Raw genomic sequence first — 26,893 nt, 5'->3', positions numbered from 1 at the left:
GTAAGCCACCCACCCTCCCCCTTTGATTACTGCTTGCTTCCTAAAGAAATAAAGTCACTCTCATTTAAAAATCATGTATTCTTTATTAATTAATTATAAAAAGAGGGAGACACCTGACAAGGGAGCCTGGGTGGGGTTTGGGAAGAGGATAGGAAGGAAGGAAAAGACCACTTAAAAAATTTCAAAATGACAGCCTTTTGGTTGGGCTGTCCAGTGGAGTGGAATGGGCGGGTGCACAGAGCCTCCCCCCATGCGTTCTTAGTTGTTTGGTGGGTAAGGAAGCTAACAAACATGGTGAGGGAGGAGGATGGTTATACAGGGGCTGCAGCGGCACTCTGTGATCCTGCTGCCGTTCCTGAAGCTCCACCAGACGCTGGAGCATGTCAGTTTGATCACGCAGCAGCCCCAGAGTTGCATCCCAACACCTCAGATCTTCCTGCCGGCACCTCTCGAGCGTCCCTCCTGTCCTCACGTTTGTCCCTCCTGTCCTCACATTCACGGGCATCTTTCCTGTAATTTGATAGCATGTCCTTCCACTCATTGAGATGAGCTCTTTCATTGCGGGTCACTTCCATGATTTCCAAGAACATTTCGTCTCATGTCTTTTTTTTTCCGCCGCCTTATGTGATTTCACTACAAGGTCGCATTTTGCATCTTAATATTGAGTGCCTGTGGCTTTGGTGTTAGAGATCACGCAGACACAGGTCCGGGCAGCAGAATTCGGCTTGCATGCGGCCATAGTAAGCCATTGTGTTTTCTGCTTCTGCAGCCTTCATATATACAGCTTCCTCCTTTCCCAAATGGCAAGCAAAATGCTGCTTATTTCCTGTTAAACTGCAGCAGCAGAAACCACGCCCCCATCCAATTCTCTTTGATGATCGCTTTACCCCTCCTCCCACCGCGTGGCTGGTATCATGGAAGATCACTGCTAGCCAAACGCGAAAAAGCTCAGCGCCAATCACCTCCCCCTCCTCTTCCCCCCACTTAGCTACGTACAGGGAAGGATTTCTTTTAAGCCACAGGCAAACAGCCCAGTAGGAATGGCCATCTCTGTCCCTTTAATTAAATTCCTGAATTTCAACCAGGTTACCATGAACGATATCACTCTCCTAAGGATAACACAGCGAGATAAAAAACGGATGTTGCTTGAATGCCAGCAAACACCGGGACCATACGCAGCTAGACTTTGTCATACAATGATATCAGACTACTTGCTACATGCATGGCATGGTCAAGTGTCCTACCATGGAGGACGGAATAAAGCTGCACTGCTCAGAAATCTTCTCCAAAGGCTTTTGGAGTACCTCCAGGAGAGCTTCATGGAAATGTCCCTGGAGGATTTCCGCTCCATCCCCAGACATGTTAGCAGACTTTTCCAGTAACTGTACTGGCTGCGAATGCATCCAAAGTCCTCAGGGCAAATTAATCATTTAAAAATGCTTGCTTTTAAGCCATGTTTTATATTTACAAAGGTACACTCACCAGAGGTCACTTCCATGGCTTCATTGTCTGGGATAGTGGCTTGGGAGGGCTGGGAGGGTGAGAAAAAGCTCCTGGCTGTTGGGGAGAATGGAGTACTGTTTGCTCTCTGCAAGCTCGTCCTCCTCTTCCCCCTCCTCGTCTTCCCCGTCCGCAGAATCCTCAGGCATGGCTGAGATTACTCCCGCCTCGGAATCCACGGACAGAGGTGGGGAACTGGTGGCGGACCCCCCTAGAATTGCATGCAGCTCAGTGTAGAAGCGGCATGTTTTAGGCCCTGCCCTGGACCTTCCGTTTGCTTCTTTGGTTTTCTGGTAGGCTTGTCTGAGCGCCTTAACTTTCACAAGGCACTGTACTGAGTCCCTGGTGTGGCCTCTCACCATCATGGCCTTGGAAATTTTTTCAAATGTTTTTTCATTTCGTCTTTTGGAACGGAGTTCTGTTAGCACGGAATCCTCTCCCCATACAGTGATCAGATCCAGTACCTCCCGTGCAGTCCATGCTAGAGCTCTTTTCCGATTCTCAGGAGACTGCATTGCTACCTGTGCTGATGAGCTCTGCGTGGTCACCTGTGCTGATCAGCTCTCCGCGCTGGGCAAACAGGAAATGAAATTCAAAAGTTCGCGGGGCTTTTCCTGTGTACCTGGCCAGTGCATCCGAGTTCAGATGGCTGTCCAGAGCGGTCACAATGGTGCACTGTGGGATAGCTTCCGGAGGCCAACACCGTCGAATTGCAGCCACATGAACCCTAATCCGAAATAGCAATATCGATGTCAGCGCTACTCCCCTCATCGGCGAGGAGTACAGAAACCGGTATTAAGATCCCTTTATATCGAAATAAAGGTCTTTGTTGTGTGGACGGGTGCAGGGTTAATTCGGTTTAACGCTGCTAAATTCGGTATAAACTCGTAGTGTAGACCAGGCCTCAGAATGGTGCAATCGTGATTCTGTCAATGTTTTGTTTTGAGTAATGTGGGAAAGGGAAGAAAGTAGGTTAAGAACTAGTTGTAACATGGGTGAGGTTCTCCCTCTGTGAAGCCCCCTTGTGACCCTGCTCTTAGGTTAGATCAGTGGTATTAGTGGTACTGCCATAGGACTCTGAATTCTTGTGCCTTGTCATAAATCCATGCATGTGGTTAGAAAGAAAGTGTCTAGGGAAATATACAGAAGTGACTTTTTTCCTTTTGGTTCTATCTAAATTTTCTCACTTCATCCTAATGTTGCTTTCTTCCTAGTCACCCATGTTCGATGGTAAAGTTCCCCACTGGCATCATTATACTTGTTTCTGGAAGCGGGCCCGACTCGTGTCCCATGCAGATGTTGATGGTTTCCCTGAGCTCCGATGGGAAGATCAGGAGAAAATCAAAAAAGCAATTGAAACTGGAGGAGCTGCAGCAGGTAAGTGAAGCAAAATTGATGTTTACAGTGATTCAGGATACCAAGAGACCATGTCCATTTAGAACCATCCTATCTATACTTGACGGGATGTGATTATGGGTACTGGGTTTTTTGCTCGCTGGCTGTGATGTCCCTTCAGGTGGCGAAATCAGAACAATCACTGGAACTTTCCTGATTCTCGATAATGACTAGGCGACTGACTGTGTATGCTGAACCCTGTGAAATAGTTACAAAGTGACCAGTCTCTAAAAAGCAAGGACCACTGCATCACTAAATATACTTTATTCACTTACTTGACTAGTGTAGTTTAGCTTCAATTAGCTGATACTAGTAAATGATCTGTAATACACTATGGAAAAGTAGTGATGTCTCAGTAACCTGAGACTTACTGTGAAATCATCACACCTACCAATATATCAGACCCAGAAAACATTAATAAGGATTGTATAAACACTGTATTAAGAATTCAGTGCAGTTAACTAAATGGTCAGGGAAATTATCAGATCCAGATTAGAAGTGGTTGGGTATGTAGAGGGTTCCTAGGTGCTACAGTAATACAAATAATGAATAATAGAGCAGACTGAAGCCATCAGTGTCCATACAACACAGGAATTGTGGGAGGTTTGTAGGTTGAAGTCAGCCTCTCTGGCATATAACATCATATCAAAGAAAATGCGTCTTGTATGTGGAAAGGAGAGTTCTGTTTGAGGTGTGGCTGTTTGGTTGACTCCAGTTCTGGTCAGGTCTTCAATAGCAGTATTTTATTTTATTTTTATTTTTATTTTATTTTATCCTACTTCTAGAACAGACAGACAATGAAGCAATAAATTCGCACTACTGGGGTTCTTTTGGGTAATATTGATCACTAATTTGTCTCCTGGACCACTGAGGTCTGAGTATCACTGTTCTAAAATATACAGTTACATAAACAGACTTCCACAGTTCCTCCTTGTACATGTACAGAATGCTTGACTTTATCCAAGTGCTTTTTAAACATTAACTGGTAATCCTCACAGTATACATATAAGCTATAGTTAAGTCATATCCCCTCTTGACATATGGGGATACTGAAGCACAAAGGAGGTGATTTACCTCAGAGCAGCATATTAGCTCAGTGACAGAGCTGGAATTAGAGCTTGAGTCCTCACTTTACTCCTTTGACAGGTCAGGCTTGTGTTCATCTCTAATAGGAGTTGTTTTGTAAATGTGAAGTTGCAGGAACTAGTGTTGTTGCAGCATTGTATGCTTCTTGACAAGTGCAGGTGAGAGACTGAGATTGTCTTCCCCAGTAGTGAAGCCTGAGGTATAAGTGAGTAACCTTAGAAGTTTATTATGAGTCTGCAGAGTTTCTAACACTTCTTGTAGGATTCTGAATTGCAGGGAGGGCATTGTGGGTTTTGTCACTATACTTATTTCTCTAAATGTTCTGAGCTGTGGCTGATTTGGCTTTGTTTCACGGCTAGTCTCTCACTATATTTGTGCTGATTAGGGAGGATGATAAACAGTTGGGGAGATTTTTTTTAAGAAATAAAATGAAGAACTTTAGAAGTTGAATAGTGTTTTTGCCTCTGTTCTCTAGGTAAAGGCACTGACCAGGAGGGAGGTCGCAAGGCTGAGAAGAGTTTAAATGACTTCGCTGCAGAATATGCCAAGTCTAACAGAAGTACCTGCAAAGGTTGTGAACAGAAAATAGAAAAGGTAGAGACATGCAGCTATTAGGTTGTGTTCCCCTTCCAGTCCAGGGTGACACGATTAATTCCATGAGTTCTGAACTATTGTTCTTTCTGTTGTTCTCCTTTTTTTATCATGGGGCTAAAAGTTGCAGTACTTTCTCAGAAGAAATGCTCTATTCTGAACAATTTGTCCACTCCAAGCTCTTCCACTGCAGTAACGTCTCAAATGTGACCTCTTCAGAGCCTGGGATTTAGACTTGCTGACTCTTCCTTCTATAAAGGAAAGAAAGCATTTAATTGGTCCAGGCATTGGAGCTGATTGGCAGATTACTGCTGGTATTCCTGCAGAGGAAAGGCCTGGAGAGAAGCTTTGATGTACTGTAAATGTGTTTTTGTTTAGGAAGACCAGTGGGTACTGCAGCTCTCCATTGACCCATCCCATCACTGTTTTGTAGCATTTTGGCGAAAATGAAGTTCTGAACCTGCAAGTACTTGTTAATGTGAATAATCCCATTGATTACTCAGATGCGTAAATTTTCACGTGTGTTTGCAGGATTGGAGTCCAAATTTGCTTTTGAAATGAGGATTTCTGAGTGATTGTTTTGAATAGTATAGGCTGAACTGAATATGATCTGGTCAAAAATCAAGCTGAGTCTGGGTCAAACTTCATTAGTCCTCAGACATTAATTTCTGGAGAACCAGAGTTTTATAATTTAAAATTCCTTGCATGGAGCCTGATCCTGTAGGATTTGCTTGCTTGACCTCTGTAGGGCTACTTGCATGAATAAAGGTTCTTGGATTGGATCCAAAATATGGTTAGCTATTTGAGTTATTACTGAACAAAAATTACTTGACTGAATTTTATTCTTTGCTCAGATTGGTTATGGGATTTCCCACCATTTTTTTTTTTAATAAGTAAGTATGGCTTGAGACTAAAAGTGAAAAGTTTAACTTAAAAAGGGAATTTTCAGAGTATGGGAAACCAGGGGTATTAGAATGAAAACGATGTAAATTTCAGCATGTGACTGCTAGCAGGCGATTGGTGGAACAATTTTTGCTACTCTGCTATTTAAGAAGCATTACTTTCATTATAAAATCACCAACTTATTTCTCTGAATTAACGTTCAAGTCCTTCCCAGAGCGGCATCACACCACGCTTGTACTGTTTGTTTTTCTCCGCTTCAGGGCCAGATCAGAATTTCCAAGAAGATGGTGCATCCTGAAAAGCCCCAGCTGGGGATGATAGATAATTGGTACCATCCTGACTGCTTTGTGAGCCACCGAGCAGAACTGGGCTTTCTCCCTGCATTTGGAGCCAGTCAGCTCCAGGGCTTTGGGATGTTGAAAGCAGAAGATAAAGAAGCTCTGAAAAAGCAGCTGCCTGCCATAAAGACTGAAGGGTATGTGGAGGATGTAAGAGAGCCTGCTGGCTAGAAGATCCATGAAGACACACTGCATGTCTTCACAGATTCCATGTTTTATATAGATTGGACTTTTTAACCTCTGTCATACCATTTATTGTTTGTATAGCAGTAATGCCTAGAGGCCATAATCGGGGATTTAGAGCCCTGTTGCACCAGGCACTGTGCACAGATAAAACAAGACCCACCCTTGCCCTTAGGAGCTTGCAATCTAAGTATCTCCCTTGGACATACAGAGAGTGCAACAAAGCAACCATGACTTTGAAAACTGATATAATGTTTTGTGCCATAAACTAGCAATCATGGGAATGAGTGACAGGGACTGGATCACTTGATGATTACCTGTTCTGTTCAATCCCTCTGGGGTACCTGGTACTGCTCACTGTCAAAAGACAGGATACTGGGCTAGATGGACCTTTGGTCTGACCCAGTGTGACCGTTCTTATGTTCTCATGAGTTCAATTGTAAAGACTGTGTGCTGCACTGTCTTGTGGTGGTGGTGGTGGTGGTATTAATGTTGTTCTCTTTATTTCTGATCTGTTGATTGAGAAGTGATTCCTTAAACTTTTGTTCCTCCTGTGCCACTGACTCATTGGGCTGTCCAGTTCCTCCATTGATTAGTCACTCAGTAGCTGTGGTACTTTTCAGGTGATGCCAGCGCATTCAGTATCTTCTGTCACTGTCATATACCTGTTCTTCCTTGGCCTTCCTCCCTTGGCATCCACTTCAGTACTTGCTTAGCATGTCTCCCATCTTCCATAGGGTGTATGTGTCCCAACCACCTGAGCTTTCTTTGATATTTTCTAAGGGCCCTGCTCTGTCAGCTCCCTTGCTCTCGCATTTGTTGTTTTGTCTTTCCATCAAATGTGTAGTATCTTCCTCAGCTCTCTCTGACGGGCAATCTCCAATCTCTTCTTAATAACCGCTGTCATTGGCCAAGCATCTGCACCATACAGTAGCATGCTCAGTACAGTCACATGGTATAATCGGACCTTTAGTTTGGTATGGAGACCTCTGTTTGACCAGATGTTGTTTCACCTTTCAAAAGTGGTATTTGCTTTTCCTAATCTTGTATGAATATCTTTATCGCACTGACCTTCAAATATATTCAGACTTCCAGGTGGCGGAACTCTTCTACCCATTGGACTTGTTTTCCATCCACATAGGCCTTTGCATCTGCTGTCCACTTTCCTACATTCATAATCTGGTTTTCTCTGCATTTACTTTCAATTCAGTTGTTGCTGCTTCCTATTCTACCTCTGGTATAAGGCAATCATTCTGTTCCACATCCTGTTTGTTAAAGCAGTGTGACTGGAAAAGTGATGGTCGTGTAACTCATCTCTGCTAACCCATTTTACACCTCCTGCAATGTCTTTTGTTACCTGCTTCATCACCCAACCTATGGCTAATACAAACAGGATTAGTGATAATGCGTACCCTTGCCTAACTCCAGTCACAATATCGAACCACTCTGCTGGTCTGTATCTAATCTTACTGTGTGTCTACTTCTGTCATATAAACTCCTTATTATGTTGATCAGTTTGTCTGGCATCCCATAGCTTCTAGCAATATTCCACGGGGTCTCTCTGTGGGTATTATCAAAAGCTTTCTTGAAGTCGATGAAGTTAAGATGGATTTTTGCCAAGCAGTAATTTTTTCAGTGATCTGTTGATGAGTGAATATCTGTTCACAGCATGATCTACCAGTCTGTTCTCCTGGTAATATTTTATCCACTACTTTCTTCATTCTTTTCAGCATAACAGTAGCCAATACTTTGCACTGCTATCGATCCCAGGCAATAACTTTGCCAGTTCGTGCACTGAGTAAGATCACCTCTTTTGGCAATGCCATGCTGATACCATCTTTCCAGTCTTGCGGCACTTGTTCTTTCACTCATATTTCGTTAGAGTTTTGTTAGCTGCTGAGTCAGAATTTCACCTCCCACCTGTAATTCCTCTGCTTGAATTCTGTCAACCCCAGGATCTTGCCACTATTTGAGGCGTTGCATGGTTGCTTTAATTTCATCAGGTGTGTTTGGTCCCTTTTCCATTTTTAACTTAGCATTGGCATTTCTCTTGACCCTGTGTATGATGGTTGGCCTTGAAGAATTTAATATGGAATGAAAATGTTCCTTCTGTCATCTGGCTTGTTCTTCATGTGTTTTCAACATCTGTCCATCAGAATCTCTGCAATGGTTGGGTTCTTCGAAAGGTCTTCCATTATTCTACAGAGCTGCTTGAAATCTCCTTTCTGTGCTGCATCTTCTGCTTCTGCAGCCTTCTCCTGAACCCAGGCATCTCTGTCTTACCTGCATCTCATCTCTTTTGTTTTTTTTCTTTGTTTTTTGGATGTGTCTCTAAGAGTTCTGCCTGTGCCTTGCACTGTTTCTTTTTTGCCTTAGAGCTTTCTGCTTCTCAGGGTATGGCTACACTTGAAACTTCAAAGCGGTGCTGCTGCAGTGCTTTGAAGTGCGAGTGTGGTCGCAGCGCCAGTGCTGGGAGAGAGCTCTCACAACACTGCACGTACTCCACCTCCTCATGGGGATTAGCTTGCAGCACTGGGAGCCGCGCTCCCAGCGCTGCGGCACTGTTTACACTGGCACTTTACAGCGCTGTATCTTGCAGCACTCGAGGGGTATGTTTTTCACACCCTTGAGCGAGAAAGTTGCAGCGCTGTAAAGCGCCAGTGTAGCCAAGGCCTCAGTTGCTGCCCATGTTTTGGGTGTAAACCATGCATCTTTCTTCCATCCTCTCCAGTAGTCCACTACTTTCTCTGCTGTCTCACCTACCATCTTCTTCCACTTGGACCATCTGTCTTCCAGACTTCCATCAGCCTGTTCCTGTAAAACACTGGAATGGTTGCTAAATTCAGTCGGGAGTCTGATCTATGTTGTTGTCTTTGAACGTCTCTATTGCTGTAACACTCTCTTTGTCCATTTTCCTGATCTTTTTGAGTTTAAGCTGAAACGTGGCCACTAAAAGATAATGGTCTGAGCCAACATCTGCTCTTCTGACATCCCTCAGTGAAGGTGTCCATTTCTTAGATATACACATGGTCTATCTGGTTAACAGTTGCATTGTCTAGTGATCTTCATGTAAGCTTATGAATCCTCTTGTGCTGGATATGACTGCCTCCTGTTTTAGGGTGTTTGTGCCAGAGAGAGTCAAGAGCTTTTTTGCCATTATTAGTTCAGATGCCTTCTGCTGCTGTGGCCTTGACTTCTTCCCAGACAGTAGCGTTGTTGCTAATTTATGCATCAGAGTTGCCTGTCGTCAGCTTGGAAGTGCCTAGCTATGACATCAAGACTTACATTCTACAAGCAGGTGCAGCATCCTGTTCACTGTCACCTGCTGCATTTTGTTGGTGCATGTTCTTGGATTATTGTACACTTGACGTGTCTTGTTTGCAGCCTGGCTGCTGCTGTTCTGTCATTCACTGGCTTCCACACCAACAGTCTTTGCTCTGATTTTATCCAGCACAATTCCTACACCTCTTTCATGTGTTGCTCCTCCTGAGTATAAGGGCTGGTCTACACTACGGGGGAAAATCGATCTTAGATACGCAACTTCAGCTACATGAATAACGTAGCTGAAGTCGAAGTATCTAAGATCGAATTACTCACCGTCCTCACCGCGCGGGATCGATGTCCGCGGCTCCCCCTGTCAATTCCGCAACTCCGTTCGGGTTGATGGAGTTCCGAAATCGATATAAGCGCGTTCGGGGATCGATATATCGCGTCTAGATAAGACACGATATATCGATCCCCGGGCAATTGATTGCTACCCCCCGATACGGCGGGTAGTGAAGACGTACCCTAAGATTGTAGCACCATCAGACACAGTCTTGCTACTCCCTGCCCATCTCACCTCACTGACACCAAGTACGTTCAGGTGGTATTTTTTCGTTCTTATTTCTTGTGTAACCTGTGCCAGCTTTTCCATGCAAGGGGACATTCATTCCACATGCCTACTCTTCTTCCAGATTTGGTCGTCAGAATTTGAGATGTCAAGATCTCCTCTTCCTTCCAGGTTTCATTGAGATCCGTCATACTTGTGTCTTGGGCTCTGTCTACACTGACTGCCCTCAAGTTTTGGTTTCACTGAACTGTTTCTGCTGTGGATAGGTTTTACCTGAGGGGGGTCACAAATTCAACTGCAGAACCCCGTCCTCTTTTACTGGGCTTGGAGTCATCACTGTTGCCAACAGAGGCAGAGTAGGAATTGGTTGTCAGTCTTTTTTTTTTTTTTTTCCTCCTTGGTCACTGATCTGTGTGACACAAATTGAATCTAATTAAATTTTAACTTACCTTGGGTAACCTGGCATGATTAGACACACTTTTTTTTATTTACTCTTCAGTGGTAAGATTGAAGCATTATTAGTCAGTATTCAGCATTCCAGTACAATATATATACAAGAGACCTTTTGAAAACTGATATCTAAAGACAGAGCACCTGCCATTCCTAACCGCAGCATTGTGGAAGGGAATAACCAGGAGGGGAAATAACCTTATCTTACAAGTCAGTGATGGGCAACCTGCGGCCTGTGGGCTTCATATAACCTGCAGGTTGCCCACCACTGCTACAGGTAGTTCATAGGAATGGCTTGGCAGCACTAGGAATATGGTGTATGACAGGGGTTCTCAAACTGGGCATCGCAAAGTTATTACATGGTGGGTCATGAGCTGTCAGCCTCCACCCCAAACCTCCTTAAGGGGGTTTGCACTCAGAGGCTTGCTATGTGAAAGGAGGCACCAGTACAAGTTTGAGAAACACTGGTCTGTGCTATACATTATTTAAGTCCCTCTCACACCATTCTGCTCACCTCCGAACCAATGCTTTCTCAGATGCAGTGAATTCTCAGAATATCTGAGTTAAAGCAAAAGAACAGGCGTAGTTATGGCACTGTAGAGACTAACAAATGTATTTGAGCATAAGGTTTCGTGGGCGAGGCCCACTTCCTCGGATTCATGCAGTGGAAAATACAGTAGGAACTCACTCACTCACTCACACTCTCTCTCTCTCTCTCTCTCTCTCTCTCTCTCTCTCTAATGCAGGGGTCGGCAGCCTTTCAGAAGTGGTGTGCCGAGTCTTCATTTATTCACTCTAATTTAAGGTTTCACGTGCCAGTAATACATTGTAACATTTTTAGAAGGTCTCTTTCTATAAGTCTGTAATATATAATTAAACTATTGTTGTATGTAAAGTAAATAAGGTTTTTAAAATGTTTAAGAAGCTTCATTTAAAATTAAATTAAAAAGCAGAGCCCCCTGGACCGGTGGCGAGGACCCGGGCAGTGTGAGTACCACTGAAAATCAGCTTCTATGCCACCTTCGGCACCCGTGCTATAGGTTGCCTACCCCTGCTCTAACGAGAGTGATCAGTTAAGGTGAGCTATTACCAGCAGGAGAGAGAAACTTTTGTAGTGGTAATCAAAATCGCCCGTTTCCAGCAGTTGACAAGAAGTTGTTAGGAACAATGGGGGAGGGGGGGCGGAATAAAACTATTTATTTACTGAGTCCCAGCCCAGTACAATCTAAGCACAACACCTGATTTTCTGTATGTGCTCTGGGTATTCATTTCTAGTCTTAGGCGTGTAAAGTAGGTGGATGGATTTTCTGGACACTTTGCCTGACAATACCACACAGCAACTGCACAAGAAAAAGGTGGTGGCTGTGTGCTAAAAGGTTCACCTTGTAGGGAGTACTGATGCTTATTGCTGAGGGTTACATTGGCAACCTGCCAAAAGTCTGTGGGCCACATCTCATTTAAATATCAGCTAGCGTATGTTCTAAATATAGAAAGAGTAAATGCCCATAGCCCTAGAATTCTCTTGTACATTTGTCTTTGTAGAGTAGAAATTGCAATTTATTTGAGGCAGTTTTTACTGGGGAAAGAGAGGCTGCCCTCCAGATGCCACTGGGCAGGGTTGGTTTAACTGCAGTGTTATATTAACCACTCACACAGGGAACAAGAACAATCAGTTGATGCTTTGAAGAGGGCAGATTGAGGTGATGGTCTTTGCATTTCTCCCTTTTCAGACTGGCTGCTGATTTTGCCCCAGAATCTCCACTACTGTTAGTATTTTTCATATGTTCTTCTCTCCGCAAGGAAGGTCTGAGTTTGGATGGCTGATGTGGTGATCAGCAGAGCCAGGATACAGTATGCCAGTCCTTTTCAGCCCTCTTCCTCCATCAGCTTTCCAAAAGTTTTTAAATAAACCCTTTAAATCCAGTAGGAAGGTGAGGAGAAAGTGGAACATTTCTGGTGGTGTCTTATGTCAGTTGGTCATAGGCGCCAGTCTTTTTAAGCAAGCCTCTTGCTATCTACTGTCCAGATGTTAACTTATGACACACATTAATTCCTTTACCAGGAGAGAGTAATCCAGTGCTGTATATGACTCTGAGGAGAACCATCCAAAGACTTCATTAGCTGATGGAATATGTGGGCACAGTGCCTTGAATGAAGCGTCCTTCAGTGGTGTATTAGGCTTCTGGCTATTCATGTGCTGACTGATTGTGGGAGAAAGTCTGATTACTACCTAAGAGTGTTTCTTTACTTTCCCCTTGCTAAAAAGGAGACATTTTAGATATTAGCATGTTGATTCAACAAAGCACTTGAGCATGTCCCTGAAAGTTCAACACATACTTCTTCCCTAGTCAAAGAATGTAATGAGCTGAAGCACAAAGTGCTTTGCTGAACTGGGCCTGAGCTGATAACTTTTTGCGCAGCTAGGTTTGGTGCAGGTGACAATTTTGCAGAGCTTCCAAAAGACTTTAATGTTGCAGCTAGTACATAAAACCTGCTGCCATGTAGGAGATCACCAGACAGGTTCCTTGCTTGAAGCACTTAGTGAAGGGATTGGATGGACTCCTTCACTCTGGTCACAGTTGAAGGCCAGGCTCTCTCTCAGCTTGTGCTTTTCTTGATATTCAGCTACCCAGGTGAGTGAGTTGCAGGGATGTTGGAAGGAGCATGTGGCTTTTTTTGTAAAACAAGTGATCTCCAGAATGTGGTGCACCTCTTCTGCCTCCTTCTGGGCATCCCAGCTGGAGGTGATGGTTGGTGTGCAGGCATTTTACTGTGTAGCCATCTTCTGAGGCCAACAAACCCTAGTCAAACTAATGTCCTCACTTATCTGAACATGGGACTCAGTTGGAGAGAGATTGGGAGGAAGTGAATGCTTTCACATGCTAATTTGGTAGACTTGGTGCTGAGGGCTCTGGGGATTAGCTATTTCCCCCACAAGTGTGATTCCTAATTAGTCACAGATGCTTTTTAAAGGGCTGCTGCTGAGTCACAGTAAGTGAAAGCAGAGTTTGGGTAAACTGTAGACCCTTGACAGGCTTTATAAAGTCTAAATGCAATGGAAATATTTCTGTGAATCTTGGAAATTTCATGAAAATGGATCCTTTAATATAAACATTTCCCTTCATTATTTACAAGCCAAACACTTCAAGATTGGGCTAGTTTATTTCCATTGTCAAAGCTGACAGAAGTGCAAAAAGAGTAAACCATGCAAAAGGGTAATAAGTAGTTTCATAGGGAATGTTATTTTCACAATCTAAGGTGCTGGTAGAAACACAGGTACAGGCACTTTGTTCTTAAAAATACAACAAACATGGCCTTGAATGATAGGGGACCTGGAAGAATTAAACCAAAGGTCAAAAGTACTGGTATATGCATCCTATCTGGAGCTCTGGGTTATTGTGGATCCCTCTCCCTTGATCTGTGTGAAATTCCCCCTTTCTCCCCAAAAGAGCTAAAACTCTGAATTTTGGAACATATGTCAAGTGCACTGTGGCCAAGAAGATGACGTGTCCGGATCTGGACATTTGTAAATTGTCTTCTGTGGGGCCCCATGTCCTTTTTGAAGTCCCCCAAGTCCTTTATTGGCTTTCTGAGCCAACATTTTATACTCGAATTCCCAACAGCCAGTGCAGCTCCAGCCAACTTCAGTTAAACTGTTTGTGCAGAATTTTGTCATAACACTGTGAGAATAGTGTCAACTTAAAACCAGGGGGACAGTATAAACTTTTTTCCTGTCAGATACTACATGGGTTTTAATCAAGGCCGTTGAAAGAAAACTAGCCTATCAAGGTCATTGTGTTTGCCACCCTTGACACTTTAAATTCATACAGAGTCTAAAATGAAAAGCCAAGTATTGGTGATAAATTATCCATTAATGTTCCTACTGTAAGGAGTTGTGTCTGTGCCAGCTATTACATTGATCTGAGAAAATGTAGTGATTCTTACTGACTTTTTATCTTTTAAGTGAAGATGTTTCAAGTAGTTAATGCAGCCACAGATTAATATCTCTGGAGGCTTTTGGGTGATGCAATTTAATTTTTTTATATATACTTTTGCCAGTCTGTACAGGTCTCCTGTGGAGAACTGTTTTAAGCAGGCATAGTCTGGTTGTGATTTTCCATTGTGGAGTCTAGAATTTTTGAGCAGATAATACATTTATATTGCATTTGAGATCTAGCAGGAAGGAAATTTTTAAAATGAACTAGTGTTGCGCAAATCAAAAAGTTAGTCTGTACGAAGTGTTCAGTTTCAATCCACTGTAATCAGACTGACCTCAGGTAGTCGCTGCCAAACACTTATGAATGACTTCCCTTTGTGTGTGTTTCTCCGTTAGAAAGAGAAAAGGAGATGAGGTGGATGGAAATGTGACCTCAAAAAAGAAACAGAAAAAAGAAAAAGACAGAGAATCCAAGCAGGAGAAGCTGTTGAAGGTTTGTTGTTTGAGCTATCCTAAACTTCTAAAACTTTCTTTCTGAATGGGAATGTAGTGCTGTTGAAGGGTGCTGGGTTGACAGCCATGGCATGTAGAGTCCTATTTATTCACAGCTACAGGATCTAGAGTCTTATTTATTCACACAAGTAGAGTGTGAATCGCAGCAATGCAAGCATCCCTCATGCTGCCCTGTTAGTATGCTTCATCTGTAAAGTGGTGAGATGCTAGTTCACTATGCAAGCCCATTCAGACCTTGGCCCCTCAGAGATGTAAAGAAAAAAATGCCAGTAGCTTTTCCTGAAATTGAAATCTTAATGGTGAGGCCATAACATAGCTTACACAGAGCAAAAAGGCCTTATAGTTTTCTGCTGCTTTATTTTGCAATTATAACCTATTACATCCTTAGCAGAGCACCCTGTTTCGTAGTCTACAGACCAGGAAGGTTTTAACTGCTACAATTCAGCATTCTGAGAATCAGGGTTGATTTTGGGTTAAACTCTTAAATTCATCATGGTTTTTGTTCTTAGTATGATGAACTCATTTGTCTTTTCTACTGAAACTAGAAATTATTTAACATACATATCTGCTACCCATTATCACCATGGCACAGAGAAAACCACACCTAAACACACAGATGACAAATGCCTGTGCATTATTAGAAATGTCTCAAGTGATATTTTAGTGTCCAACATTCTGTCGTTATCCATCCCTTTTCTCCCTCTCAATGGAAAGCCCCAAAAGAAGAGTTTCTAGATTTTTCCCTTATTGCCTGGATGACTGACCTTTATAGTCCCTTTTTTAGGGGAGCGTGTATATGTGGTCTTGTAGCTTAAAACGGGCAATACGCGTCAGGATTTGTGGGCTCACTTCTATCATGTGACCTGTCGTATTCATTTAGATGGAATATGTGGGCCTAAAGAGTCAGTGGTGTTTAAAATGACCCTGTCACTGTCCAACATTAAACAGAGTTAAACAAGGTTCAGGATTTGGTTTGCAGAAACCTCCGCCTGCTCAGTACTGCTGCAAACATCATAAACCTCTTTTTGACTTTTTATTAAAGATACAGAAAAGAAGGAAAAACAGTTAAAGCATTTGAAATGTGAAGTATTAAGTAAGATTTTCATTTGAACATTTATTGTTCCCTTTTCCTCCGGTTGGATATTTAAAAGGACTCCCCTAAACCCCAATTTGACAATCTCTTAGATGGTATTAAAGATGGTGGTAACTGTCCTTCTGAGGAAAAGAGCAGTTAGTTGAGATGGGCTGGAGCAGTTGTTGTTGTTAAAGTCTGATCCCATTTCCTAGAAACAAAACAAGACAAACACACACCAGGGGAAAGAAAAGCACAGCAGAGGGAGAAAATGCATCTTGTCTCTCTGGTGCTGACGTTCACTTGCAGCCTCACAGCTGGAAAAACACAGGCACAGCACACGATCTCGTCAGTCACACTGAAACCTGACAACTTGTAACCCCATCGGGCGGTTTGCGGGTGTTCGTTTTAGTTGCCTCTTTCTGGTTTGTTGAAAGCCTGACAGTAGCCTGCTACTTCAGAATTGCTCTTCTTTGACAGTGATTGCAAATATCCAAGCTGCCAGGTTTTCCTCAACAGGAGCAGACAGAGCTGATTTGGAGCATCAAAGACGAGCTGAGGAAAGTCTGTTCCACTAATGACCTGAAAGAGCTGCTGATAGCCAACAAACAGGAAGTGCCTTCTGGGGAATCTGCTGTGAGTGGGGGGGGTTATTTCCGTTATGAATGTGACTTTCTGTCTGTCTGAATCTGTGAGGTTCATTCAGAGCTATGTTGCTAATGACAGCCAAAGGTCTGAAGCAAAAGCCTATTGTGAAATCTCAAGAACAGAAAAATCAGTTAGATTGAACACATGGCAGTGGTTTGCAAACTGCTCCATGCCCTGATGGTGGTCTGTAGGGAGCAGGCTGAGCATGTGGCATCAGATCTACTCTTTCTTCTCAGCAGTTTAATTACACTAAAAGAAGCTAAAACTACATTTAAGACTTTACTAATGTTACTTATTCACATAAATAATTACTGTAGTTGCCACAAAATGTTTTGAATGGGATAGGAAGTGGCCTTTGCAATCTGTGTTGGAAGGTGTAAGCCATCTCTGACTTGAAATATTTACATTTCCTAAAACAGTGCTAAAGCCTCAAGGGTGCTGGGCGGGGAGGGGAGAGAAACAGAGGGATCAGAGTGGGATGGCTACAGTAGGTCTCTAGGATTAAAATGGTCAAGGATCATTTTCCAAGGAGGAAGATTGGATTATTATGGACTATGCGTTGACAGCTAAATACTGTGTAACCAAGTCTAACACCTGTCTTCCAGCAACATTTTAACTTATTCCAGTGGAAGCATGCTTAGTCCTTTACATTAAACATGCTATCTCAGACACAAAGCAGAAGCCTTGTCCTGAGGAGATGACTGTCCAAAGGCACAAGTGGGTGCCTATGTGAGGGTAGACAAACTTAGTGACATGTAGTCAAGGCTTTGTGCCACAAGTAGTTTTGAGGACTGTGCTTTTATTTATAAGCTAGTTTTAGGGTACGTCTACACTACAGGATAATTCCAATTTTACATAAACCGATTTTATAAAACAGATTGTATAAAGTCGAGTGCACATGGCCACACTAAGCACATTAATTCGGCAGTGTGCGTCCATGGTCCGAGGCTAGCATCAATTTCCGGAGCGTTGCACTGTGGGTAGCTATTCCGTAGCTATCCCATAGTTCCCGCAGTCTCCCCCGCCCCTTAGAATTCTGGGTTGAGATTCCAGTGGCTGATGGGGCAAAAATCATTGTCGCAGTTGGTTCTGGGTAAATGTCATCAGTCACTCCTTCCTCTGGGAAAGCAACGGCAGACAATCATTTCGCGCCCTTTTTCCCTGGATTGCCCTGGCAGACGCCATAGCACGGCAACCATGGAGCCCGTTCAGCTTTTTTTTTTTTTTTTACAGTCACCGTATGTGTACTGGATGCCTTGGACAGAAGCGATACTCCAGTGCTACACAGCAGCATTCATTTGCTTTTGCATGATAGCAGAGATGGTTACCAGTCGTTCAGTACCGTCTGCTGCCAGTGTAATTTGGCAATGAGATGACGGTTATCTGTCCTTCTGTGCTGTCTGCTGCTATCATGGGTGCCCCTGGCTGAGATTGGCCGGGGACGCAAAAGCAAAACTGGGAATGACTCCCCAAGTCAATCCCTCCTTTATGGTTTCTGAAAATAGTCAGTCCTGCCTAGAATATGGGGCAAGTGTACTAGAGAACCAATGTATCAGAGAGCACAGCCGCTCCGTGTCAGATCCCACAGAAATGATGAGCTACATGCCATTCACGGGGGGATGCCCCTGCAACAACCCCACCCGTTGCTTCCCTCCTCCCCTAACCTTCCTGGGCCACTGTGGCAGTGTCCCCCTCATTTGTGTCGTGAAGTTATAAAGAATGCAGGAATAAGAAACAGTGACTTGTTAGTGAGATAAAATGAGGGGGAGGCAGCCTCCTGCTGCTATGACAGTCCAGGCAGGACATTAAGCGGTGCGGAGGAGAGGAGCCCAGCCTGCCGCTGCTATGATAGTCCAGACAGTACAGAATCTTTCCTTTACACAGGAAAGGGAGGGGGCTGAAGGAGCTCAGCCACCAATTGCTATGATGAGGATGGTTACCAGCCGTTCTGTCCCATCTACTGGGAATGACCGGGAATCATTCCTATTTTTACCCAGGCGCCCCTGAGGCCAGCCAGGGGTATTCAGCAGTTATCAAGCACGGGCTGATGGTGATGACGGATAGCAGTCATATTGTACTGTCTGCCACCGAGGAAGGGAGAAGAGCGGATACGGCTCTTCACTGCTGCAGCATCGCGTCTACCACCAGCATTCAGTAGACATAGGGTGATATTGAAAAAAGTCAAGAAACGATTTCTTTCCCTTTTCTTTCACGTGGTGTGGGGAGGGAGTAAATTGACGAGCTATTCCCTGAACCACGCTGGACAATGTGTTTGAACCTACAGACATTGGGAGCTCAGCCAAGAATGCAAATAGTTTTCGGAGACTGCTGTGGACTGTGGGATAGCTAGAGTCCTCAGTACCCCCTCCCTTCCTCCATGAGCGTCCATTTGAGTCTCTGGCTTCCTGTTACGCTTGTCACGCAGCACTGTGTAGCCTGGAGATTTTTTTTTCAAAACGCTTTGGCATTTCGTCTTCTGTAACGGAGCTCTGATAGAACAGATTTGTTTCCCCATACAGCGATGAGATCCAGTATCTCCCGTACGGTCCATACTGGAGCTCTTTTTGGATTTGGGACTGCATTGCCACCCGTGCTGATCAGAGCTCCACGCTGGGCAAACAGGAAATGAAAATCAAAATTTCGTGGGGCTTTTCCTGTTTACCTGGCCAGTGCATCCGAGCTGAGATTGCTTTCCAGAGCGGTCACAGTGGTGCACTGTGGGATACTGCCCAGAGGCCAATACCGTCAATTTGCGGCCACACTAACCCTAATCCAATATGGTAATACCGATTTTAGCATTACTCTCATCGGGGAGGAATACAGAAACCGATTTAAAGAGCCCTTTATATTGATATAAAGGGCCTCGTAGTGTGGACGGGGTACAGCGTTAAATCGGTTTAACGCTGCTAAAATCGGTTTAAACGCGTAGTGTAGACCATAGATTCAACAAATAACACTGTTTGTCTTTAGGCCAAGGTATTCAGATGTGTGTGAGTTTGCTGGATTCTCTGACACAGTATGCTGTGTGTGCTTCCACTGTTATCCTAGTATGATTTGTTTGCTTCTCTGTTTCTTTAGATCTTGGACCGAGTAGCAGATGGGATGGCATTCGGAGCTGTGCTTCCCTGTGAGGAGTGCAAGGGGCAGTTTGTGTTCAAGAGTGATGCCTACTACTGCTCAGGGGACATCACTGCCTGGACTAAATGTGTTGCCAAAACACAGACCCCCAACAGGAAGGAATGGATAATCCCAAAGGTAGATGCAGCAGACTTGACTATCTAAAACTTGGCCTTTTAATTCTTAAATTACTCTTATTAGTCGTGGAAGGGAAGAAATAAATATTAATGCCTACAGCTTGGTATTAGAGGGCATGACATACTGCAGCTTCTGTGCACCTCTGCCTCTGAGAATGGGAAGAGCTGCTCATTGCTAATGCACAGGGGAGATTGTTGTACAGTAGCAGTGGGATGGAGAGATGTTTTTTCTTCCATTCCAGAACTTTGGGCCTCTCTGATTTGTTCTGCTGCTGCAAGAGTGACTTGTGGTTTATGTGTGTGATTTTTAGTGTAATTCCTAATGACTGGTGGATTTTGCTGTTTTAATTTTTTCTTTTTAACTGAGGCAAGCGATTCTAATTCTGCGCTCTCCGAATTTCAGATGCTAATGTCTGAATTCCAGAACACTGTAAGCAATTACCGTCTTGAAAAACAAAGAGCTTTGCAGTTTCCTCTGCTTTCCCTCTGAATTGGGAAATGCATTTTCAGAGACTGTGTTCATGACTTTTAATGATCAGTGCTTTAACCAGTGCTTTAAAAAAAACAACAAATCCTGCAGTAGAAATGTTGGTGAAATATCAACTGAAAAAATCAAGGTTTTTCCTCCACATTTGTTTTAAACACTACACTGAGGAGAGAGACCAAATGTGTCTGGGGAATTAGGTTTTTGTGTAATGGGAAGCAGTGTTCTCTAATAGTTAGGGAAGGGGATTGGGAAGTGCTGGGACTCCTGATTCTATTCCTGACTGTCACTAAATCACTGTTTTGACCTTGAGCAAGTCACTTAACCTTTCTCTGCCTGAGTTTCCCAATCAGTAAAATAGGATAATTACCTAGCTCGCGTGGGAGATTGTGTGGCTTATGTAATGAATTGATTGTGAACTACGTTGAGATCCATGTAAGACTCTTTCAGGAGTAAATGCCAAGATCTGACCAATGCTGAATTTAGTCTTTTAACTTTGTAACAGTATTAGTAGGTTTTAAAGTCGTCTTATGATGCTGCCCCCCCCAGGAGTTCCGGGAAATCACCTACCTGAAGAAATTTAAGTGTAAAAAGCAAGACAGAGCATTTCCTCCAGAGGCTGTGGCTGTGAACACAGTGCTTCCAGCAGCAGCTTCGGCTCCTTTGACAGAGAAGGCATGTGTGCCAGCAGGTAAATGACTCGCTAGGCAGTGTTCAGAGCCAGGAGAGACTGGTTTGAATGGGGAATATGTGTCTATCCAGTTATTGGAGCCAAATAACATTCACTTTATGCTTTCCCTAGTGTGGCAGTGGGGAGGGGAATAGCAGGTGTCAGTGCAGTCTCTGGGATTTCTCCTGGCACTCCACTGGCAAGGAGGCATTGATTGGTTTTTTGAGAAGCCAGTGGCTTCAGTGTGTGACCTGCTCACTCTGCAGAGCGCCTTCCTGTTGCTCTGCTCAGTCACTTGTCTGCTGTCCTGCACTTCAGGATGGGGAACGTTGATGGCCAATCACATGCTGTCCCTGAAGTGCTGTGCAATATGCTGTACCCCTCCTTCTGCTCCAACATCAGGCTGAATCGCCATGGTGAGAAGCAGAGGCAGCCTCTTCTGTTCCTCACCCCGATGTGGATAGATCCCAGCTTCTTTCTGTGGACAAACGCATTTGAGATCCAGGTTGTGCTTTGACAAGTCACCTAGGAGTTTTAAACGTTGAACTGCCCCTGGGGAGCCCCTTTCCCTATCACGTTTATTAACTGTGTTTGTGCAGAGCTTTTCCAACTCCTTGGGCAGTGTGACTAGGGTTCAAATGAAACATTGAATGAGGTGGCTTCTTGCTTGATTTTGTGAGGAACATCCATAGACCTTAGAATCACATGTTCCACTCCAACGTTAAACTGTTAGGGCGGTAGCATGTTTGAAATCATTTATTTGCATGTGGCTTACCAGTCTTTGGCTTCTCTCACTTAATGGTTATTTCCTCTAACCTCTTGATCCCAGACTCCTCCAGCATTCCCCATCTACCTATCAGTAGGAGCTACTTTGATTTATTCAGCCCTCAGCACTTGTAACAGTCTTCAGTATTACTGTGATGTGTTTCAGCGTTTGTGGCTGTGTAGACCGCAAAACCTATTACAGGTGTGTTTGATCTGTAACATGATAGTGCTAGAGCTGTGTTACCACTTTGATCCTGAGTGGTTACCGGGCTAAGACGGCTCAGTGCCATATCTGCTTCACAGTCTGCTCCCATCTCGACATCCTGCCTCTCCAGTTTCCCCAAAGCAGCTTTTCAATGAAGGAGGTGCCCTTTGTGGATTAAATGTTACCTTTTGGGTTTCTCTTGGGTCCTCCCTTCACTGTACATGGAAAAGGGAAGCTGTGTTAGCACTTCATAGCCAACAGCGTGCAAGCAGTGTCTGCTGGGAAGGTGCCAGTATAGTCATGTCCTCAGTCTAAAACCCTTTGCATTTCTCCACCTGTCTTCCCAGGAAATTTACTGTACATTGGGTTATGCTGGCTTGTATGTTCTCTGTACTAGGGGAGGATGGATGGTTTTGACAATTGTTTGAAGCAGTATCAGATTCAGGATCTGTGGGTTTAGTGCTCACTGCTCTTTATTTACGTGATGTTTTTATTCCTGAACAACTAGATAAGCCATTATCCAGCATGAAGATTTTGACCCTTGGAAAATTATCCAGGAACAAGGAAGAAGTGAAGGCTATGATTGAGGACCTGGGTGGAAAGGTGACAGGGACAGCGAACAAGGCTACCCTGTGCATCAGCACACAAAGTGAGGAACCATGCTGTATCAACAGCAACCTTAGGGCTTGGGAGTTAGGAGATTATAAAGGCCATAGTTAAATTCCTATGTAAAGGCTGGAAGTGACATTCTGTTGAGCCATGTTTGGATAGTGGGTTTTTTTCATATTCTTGGAAAAGTGAATAAAAATATATTTTGTAAGCAAGACTTTCTATAGCGCTCTTAGTTCTGAGTGATCTAGTGTTTTCCTGACTGCAGTAGAGCTGATGTCAGGAATAGGTATATTTCCTGTTGTGGATTTTAAAGGACGAGACTGTGTTTTAATTGTGAGGTGACTTCTTTTATGCAATGGATAGCTGAGGTTGATGTAGGTTATCTGTGTGTCAAATGGGGGTGGGACGTAACTATTTCATATCATTCATTCATAGCATGGTTGTGGCTATTTCAATGTTAGGTCCTGCTCCCACTGAAGTAACACCAAAACAACTGTTGACTTCAAAGGTACAGTATCAGGCCCTTATGGTGTAGGGGAGAAATGTCCCTGATAGACAGTTGGCCTGGAGGTTGCTACCACAGGTTTCATCAGAGCAGCTCCCACCAAGCCCTTGGCTCAGTTGGGAGGTGAGGCAGGGTTTGAAATCCAGAAAGTCACTGTGCAACAGGTAATTTTGTTTTAGCCTAGACTAGGCTGTTGGGGAGTTTGTTTTGGGCAGAGTGTAACACATGCAGAACACCTCCTTAAAACATTAGAAAGCTTGCACCAGCACAGCTGGGCTAGAATTAGAGCCTTTCGGAAGACCTCTGTGCTGTCTTTGTCACTGAAACGTTTGCTCCAGGAAACTTGGACTACAGCTTCCCTGGATTACAGCTTCTTATCCCCCTCCTTGCAGAGGAAATTGAGAAGATGACCAAGAAGATGGAAGAAGTGAAGGAGGCCAAAGTCCGGGTGGTCTCAGAGGAGTTTCTGCAGGATGTGAAATCCTCCAGCAAGGGCTTCCAGGAGCTCCTGTCGCTGCATGCACTCTCGCCTTGGGGTGCAGAGGTGAAGCAGGAGCATACGGAGACGTCCCTGGGAGGAAAGTCCAGCGGGCTGCCAAATATGAAGAGTGCTGGGAAGGTCAAGGAAGAACAAGGTAAAAAACACAATGGTTCTTGTCTCCACAGGAGTGTTCGTTACCGTTTAAGCTTTACCCTTCCATAGCATGCCTCTTGTGTGAGGGTCGGAGGGCGAATGGGTGGGCTCCTCACACAGCACAGTTTGGCTACAGTCCAAACTCACCCCTTTCCCTAAATTGGGCCCTTATTCTTTCTTCAAGTAACAAAGCCCCAAGGCCAGCCAGCCTCAGTGTCCAAACTCCCTCCCGGACGGGCTGTTCGTAGAGTTTCTCCCTGCCATACTGCCTGCCCCCTTCTAGCGCACTCTTGCCTGGGAGAGAGAGAGAGAGACTGCCTGTTGTATTCCTTAGTTTGAAATAATGCTGAGGGAGCCAATGAAAAAACCTGCTTCTCCTCTAGCCTTATACACTGAGACACTCTGCTGGTATAAATCCACACAGCCCTATTGGCTTCATAGAGCAGCCTCATCTTACACCAACAGAGAATTTGGCTCTCTGTCAGCATGCCGTGTGACTTACTCAGGGTCATATGGTGAGTGACAGAACCCAAGATTCCTGGGTTTTCAGTCCCATGATGTACTAGACACCCAAAATATAGTAACTCTGTCAACAAAATAAATCTGTTAATACTGGTGACAGTCCCCATCTGAGCAATAGGCAAGCTCAGGTACAAACCATAGGCTTTGGTACAGAGTCCAAGATAAGTAGGTAAGTTCAATGTACATAAATTAAACTTCAGAAACAATTGCGCTGAGTTCAGCCTTGTGAATTATCTTCATTCTAGCTAATGTGCGAAAGTTGTACGCGCACATTGTCGAGAGGCCATGATCATGGGGCACATATGAGACGGTTAAGGAGGTTTGTATAATGTCTCTGTTTTAGAGACAGCCAGTGCTACACAATACCTTCCTCTTCCATCCATTTCTCTGGTGTGTGAATGTGCTGTCTCCATGGAGCCTTCCAACCTTTGATTGCTCAGAGGTGAAGAACAGAGTTTGTGACCCCCAAACTTAAAATTTCTACCACATGTTGTATGTTGCCGTAACAGCCTGGCCCACAGCAATTGTCCAGGCTTTAATTTATGAAAGCAACTCTCACTAAAATTCTAGCAGGATAACTAAAACATTCCACCTGTTTGGTGCAGGGAGGGGAGAAGACAGGTGTCACCTCAGTAGACGGTCAGTCCCCAGGTTAGATCACATAAGGTGCAGTGTAGCTGGAAGTCAAAGTGCAGTAACTTCTAACGTTGCTTTAAAAGAGCAGTGTGTTTTATACAGGAGGAACCCGTTAGAGTGAATCCAGACAGGATGAAAACTACTCTCATGCTTTTAAAGAGCCTGAGCATTTATTCAAGGAGAGTTCTTCAGACAGTCCTGTTTTATCAGATTAAAAATTTAAGGTCTTCCCATCTCTTTCTTCAGGAACCAGCAAGTCTGAAAAGAAAATGAAATTAACAGTTAAAGGAGGAGCAGCAGTGGATCCTGATTCAGGTGAGTGCAGAAAACCAGCTGTGCCTCCAACCATCCTAGCCAGAGTCTGATTAGTTTGAATCCATGTGTTCACATAGCACTCCCTGTCAGTACCCAGCTCTAACCGGGGAAGCTAATGATCCGAACAGTGGACCAAATTCTATGTTTTAAATTCTTCTCTGCAAATGAACCATGATAGCCCAAACCTGAGACACGAGTGCTCTTTGGTTCCCATTGAGGTACCTAGGAGTTGTGGATTCTCAGCACTTTTCACTCTGCCTCATGGAAGAAACATTTGCTTGGTGAAATGTTAAATGCCGGTGGTCATCTTGCGTATGCATAGAGATAACAATGGCTTTTCCATTGTCTCCATGCATAAGAACGGCCATAATGGGTCAGACCAAAGGTCCATCTAGCCCAATATCCTGTCTTTTTACAGTGACTAATGCCAGGTGCTCTAGAGGGAATGAACAGAACAGGGTTCTTTTTTGAACCCTGTTATAGTCTTGGCCTTCACAACATCCTCTGGCAAGGAATTCCACAGGTTGACTGTGTGTTAAACCTGCTGCCCATTAATTTCATTTGGTGACCCCTAGTTTTGTGTTATGAGAAGGAGTAAATAACACTTTCTTATTTACTTTCTCCACGACAGTCATGATTTTATACACCTCTATCATATTCCCCCTTATTCGTCTTTTTTCCAAGCTGAAAAATCCCAGTCTTATTAATCTCTCCTCATATGGAAGCCGTTCCGTACCCCTCATAATTTTTGTTGCCCTTTTCTGAACCTTCTCCAATTCCAATATATATCTTTTGAGATGAGGTGACCACATCTGCACACAGTATTCAAGATGTGGGTGTGTGACGGGGTGTCAATTCCCCACTGCTGGCGCCTCCCGCTGGTTACTCTGGGAATAAGCTCTTGTCAGCTGCGGAACGCCCTCTGCATGTGTTGTCTCGCCCATCATCTGCCCTTCTGGTTTGGGACCCATTTTGCTCCCCACTCGGCGGCTACTCCACTCTCACCCCCTGGAGGCGGGGTGCGGGGGATGGAGGTCGGAGGCTTGCACCTGCCTCAGTGGCCAACCACAACCCCAAAGTCTGTCTCCTCATTTCAGGAGCAGGTTGCAGTCTGTCTCGGCCCCACTCCTCTGTGGCCAGGTGCAGTGCAAGGGGGGAATGGGGATACCCAGGCCCACTCGCTACTTTGGGTCCCGACCCAGGGACCCTCTAGCGACAGCCTCTCTCTGCCCTTCTTCACTCCCCTCTTGTCCACCTATCTTCCCTGGGCTGCTTCCCCTTTGGCCTCGTTCACATTCTTGACTCTTTTTAGCAGGGGTCACAGCCTGGCAGATAACTGGGCCAAGGCTCTCCTCTGCTCCCCCAAGCCTGCCCAGCACTGCTTTGTCCAAGGTGCTGCCTCCTTACCTCAAGAGCCAGTCCTCCTCCCTTGCTAGTCAGGGAGAGATTGCCTTCTCTTTTGCTAGGCAGCCTCTATATAGGGCCCAGCCCGGCCCTGATTGGCTCTCTACAGGCCTTTGCTGATTGGCTGCTGGCCTGCACAGCCTCTCTGGCCTTTTCCAGCCTTTTTTTTTCAGGGGGTGGGGCAGCCGCCCCAGCACAGGGTGTACCACGGATTTATATAGAGGCCATATATTTTCTGTCTTATTATCTATCCTTTTCTTAATGATTCCCAACATTCTGTTTGCTCTTTTGACTGCCGCTGCACACTGAGTGGATGTTTTCAGAGAACTATCCACAGTGACTCCAAGATCTCTGTCTTGAGTGGTAACAGTTAATTTAGATCCCATCATTTTATATGTATAATTGGGATTATGTTTTCCAATGTGCATTACTTTGCACT

General features: G+C 44.4%; 1 protein-coding gene across 1 annotated transcript in view; it reads left to right on the top strand.

The window, feature by feature from the left end:
* PARP1 (poly(ADP-ribose) polymerase 1) overlaps positions 1-26,893 on the top strand; it is a 57,068-nt gene that overhangs the window by 9,927 nt on the left and 20,248 nt on the right. The window contains exons 2-11 of the mRNA XM_050948451.1: positions 2,715-2,877; positions 4,457-4,575; positions 5,736-5,950; positions 14,612-14,708; positions 16,320-16,436; positions 19,527-19,703; positions 20,736-20,877; positions 22,335-22,475; positions 23,336-23,578; positions 24,982-25,050. Of these exons, the coding sequence (XP_050804408.1) occupies positions 2,715-2,877; positions 4,457-4,575; positions 5,736-5,950; positions 14,612-14,708; positions 16,320-16,436; positions 19,527-19,703; positions 20,736-20,877; positions 22,335-22,475; positions 23,336-23,578; positions 24,982-25,050 (1,483 nt within the window). The remainder of the gene's footprint in view (positions 1-2,714; positions 2,878-4,456; positions 4,576-5,735; positions 5,951-14,611; positions 14,709-16,319; positions 16,437-19,526; positions 19,704-20,735; positions 20,878-22,334; positions 22,476-23,335; positions 23,579-24,981; positions 25,051-26,893) is intronic.

Source organism: Gopherus flavomarginatus, chromosome 4 (assembly GCF_025201925.1).
Source record: "Gopherus flavomarginatus isolate rGopFla2 chromosome 4, rGopFla2.mat.asm, whole genome shotgun sequence".
Lineage (NCBI taxonomy): Eukaryota > Metazoa > Chordata > Testudines > Testudinidae > Gopherus > Gopherus flavomarginatus.
This window is presented reverse-complemented; position numbering and strand designations above follow the sequence as displayed.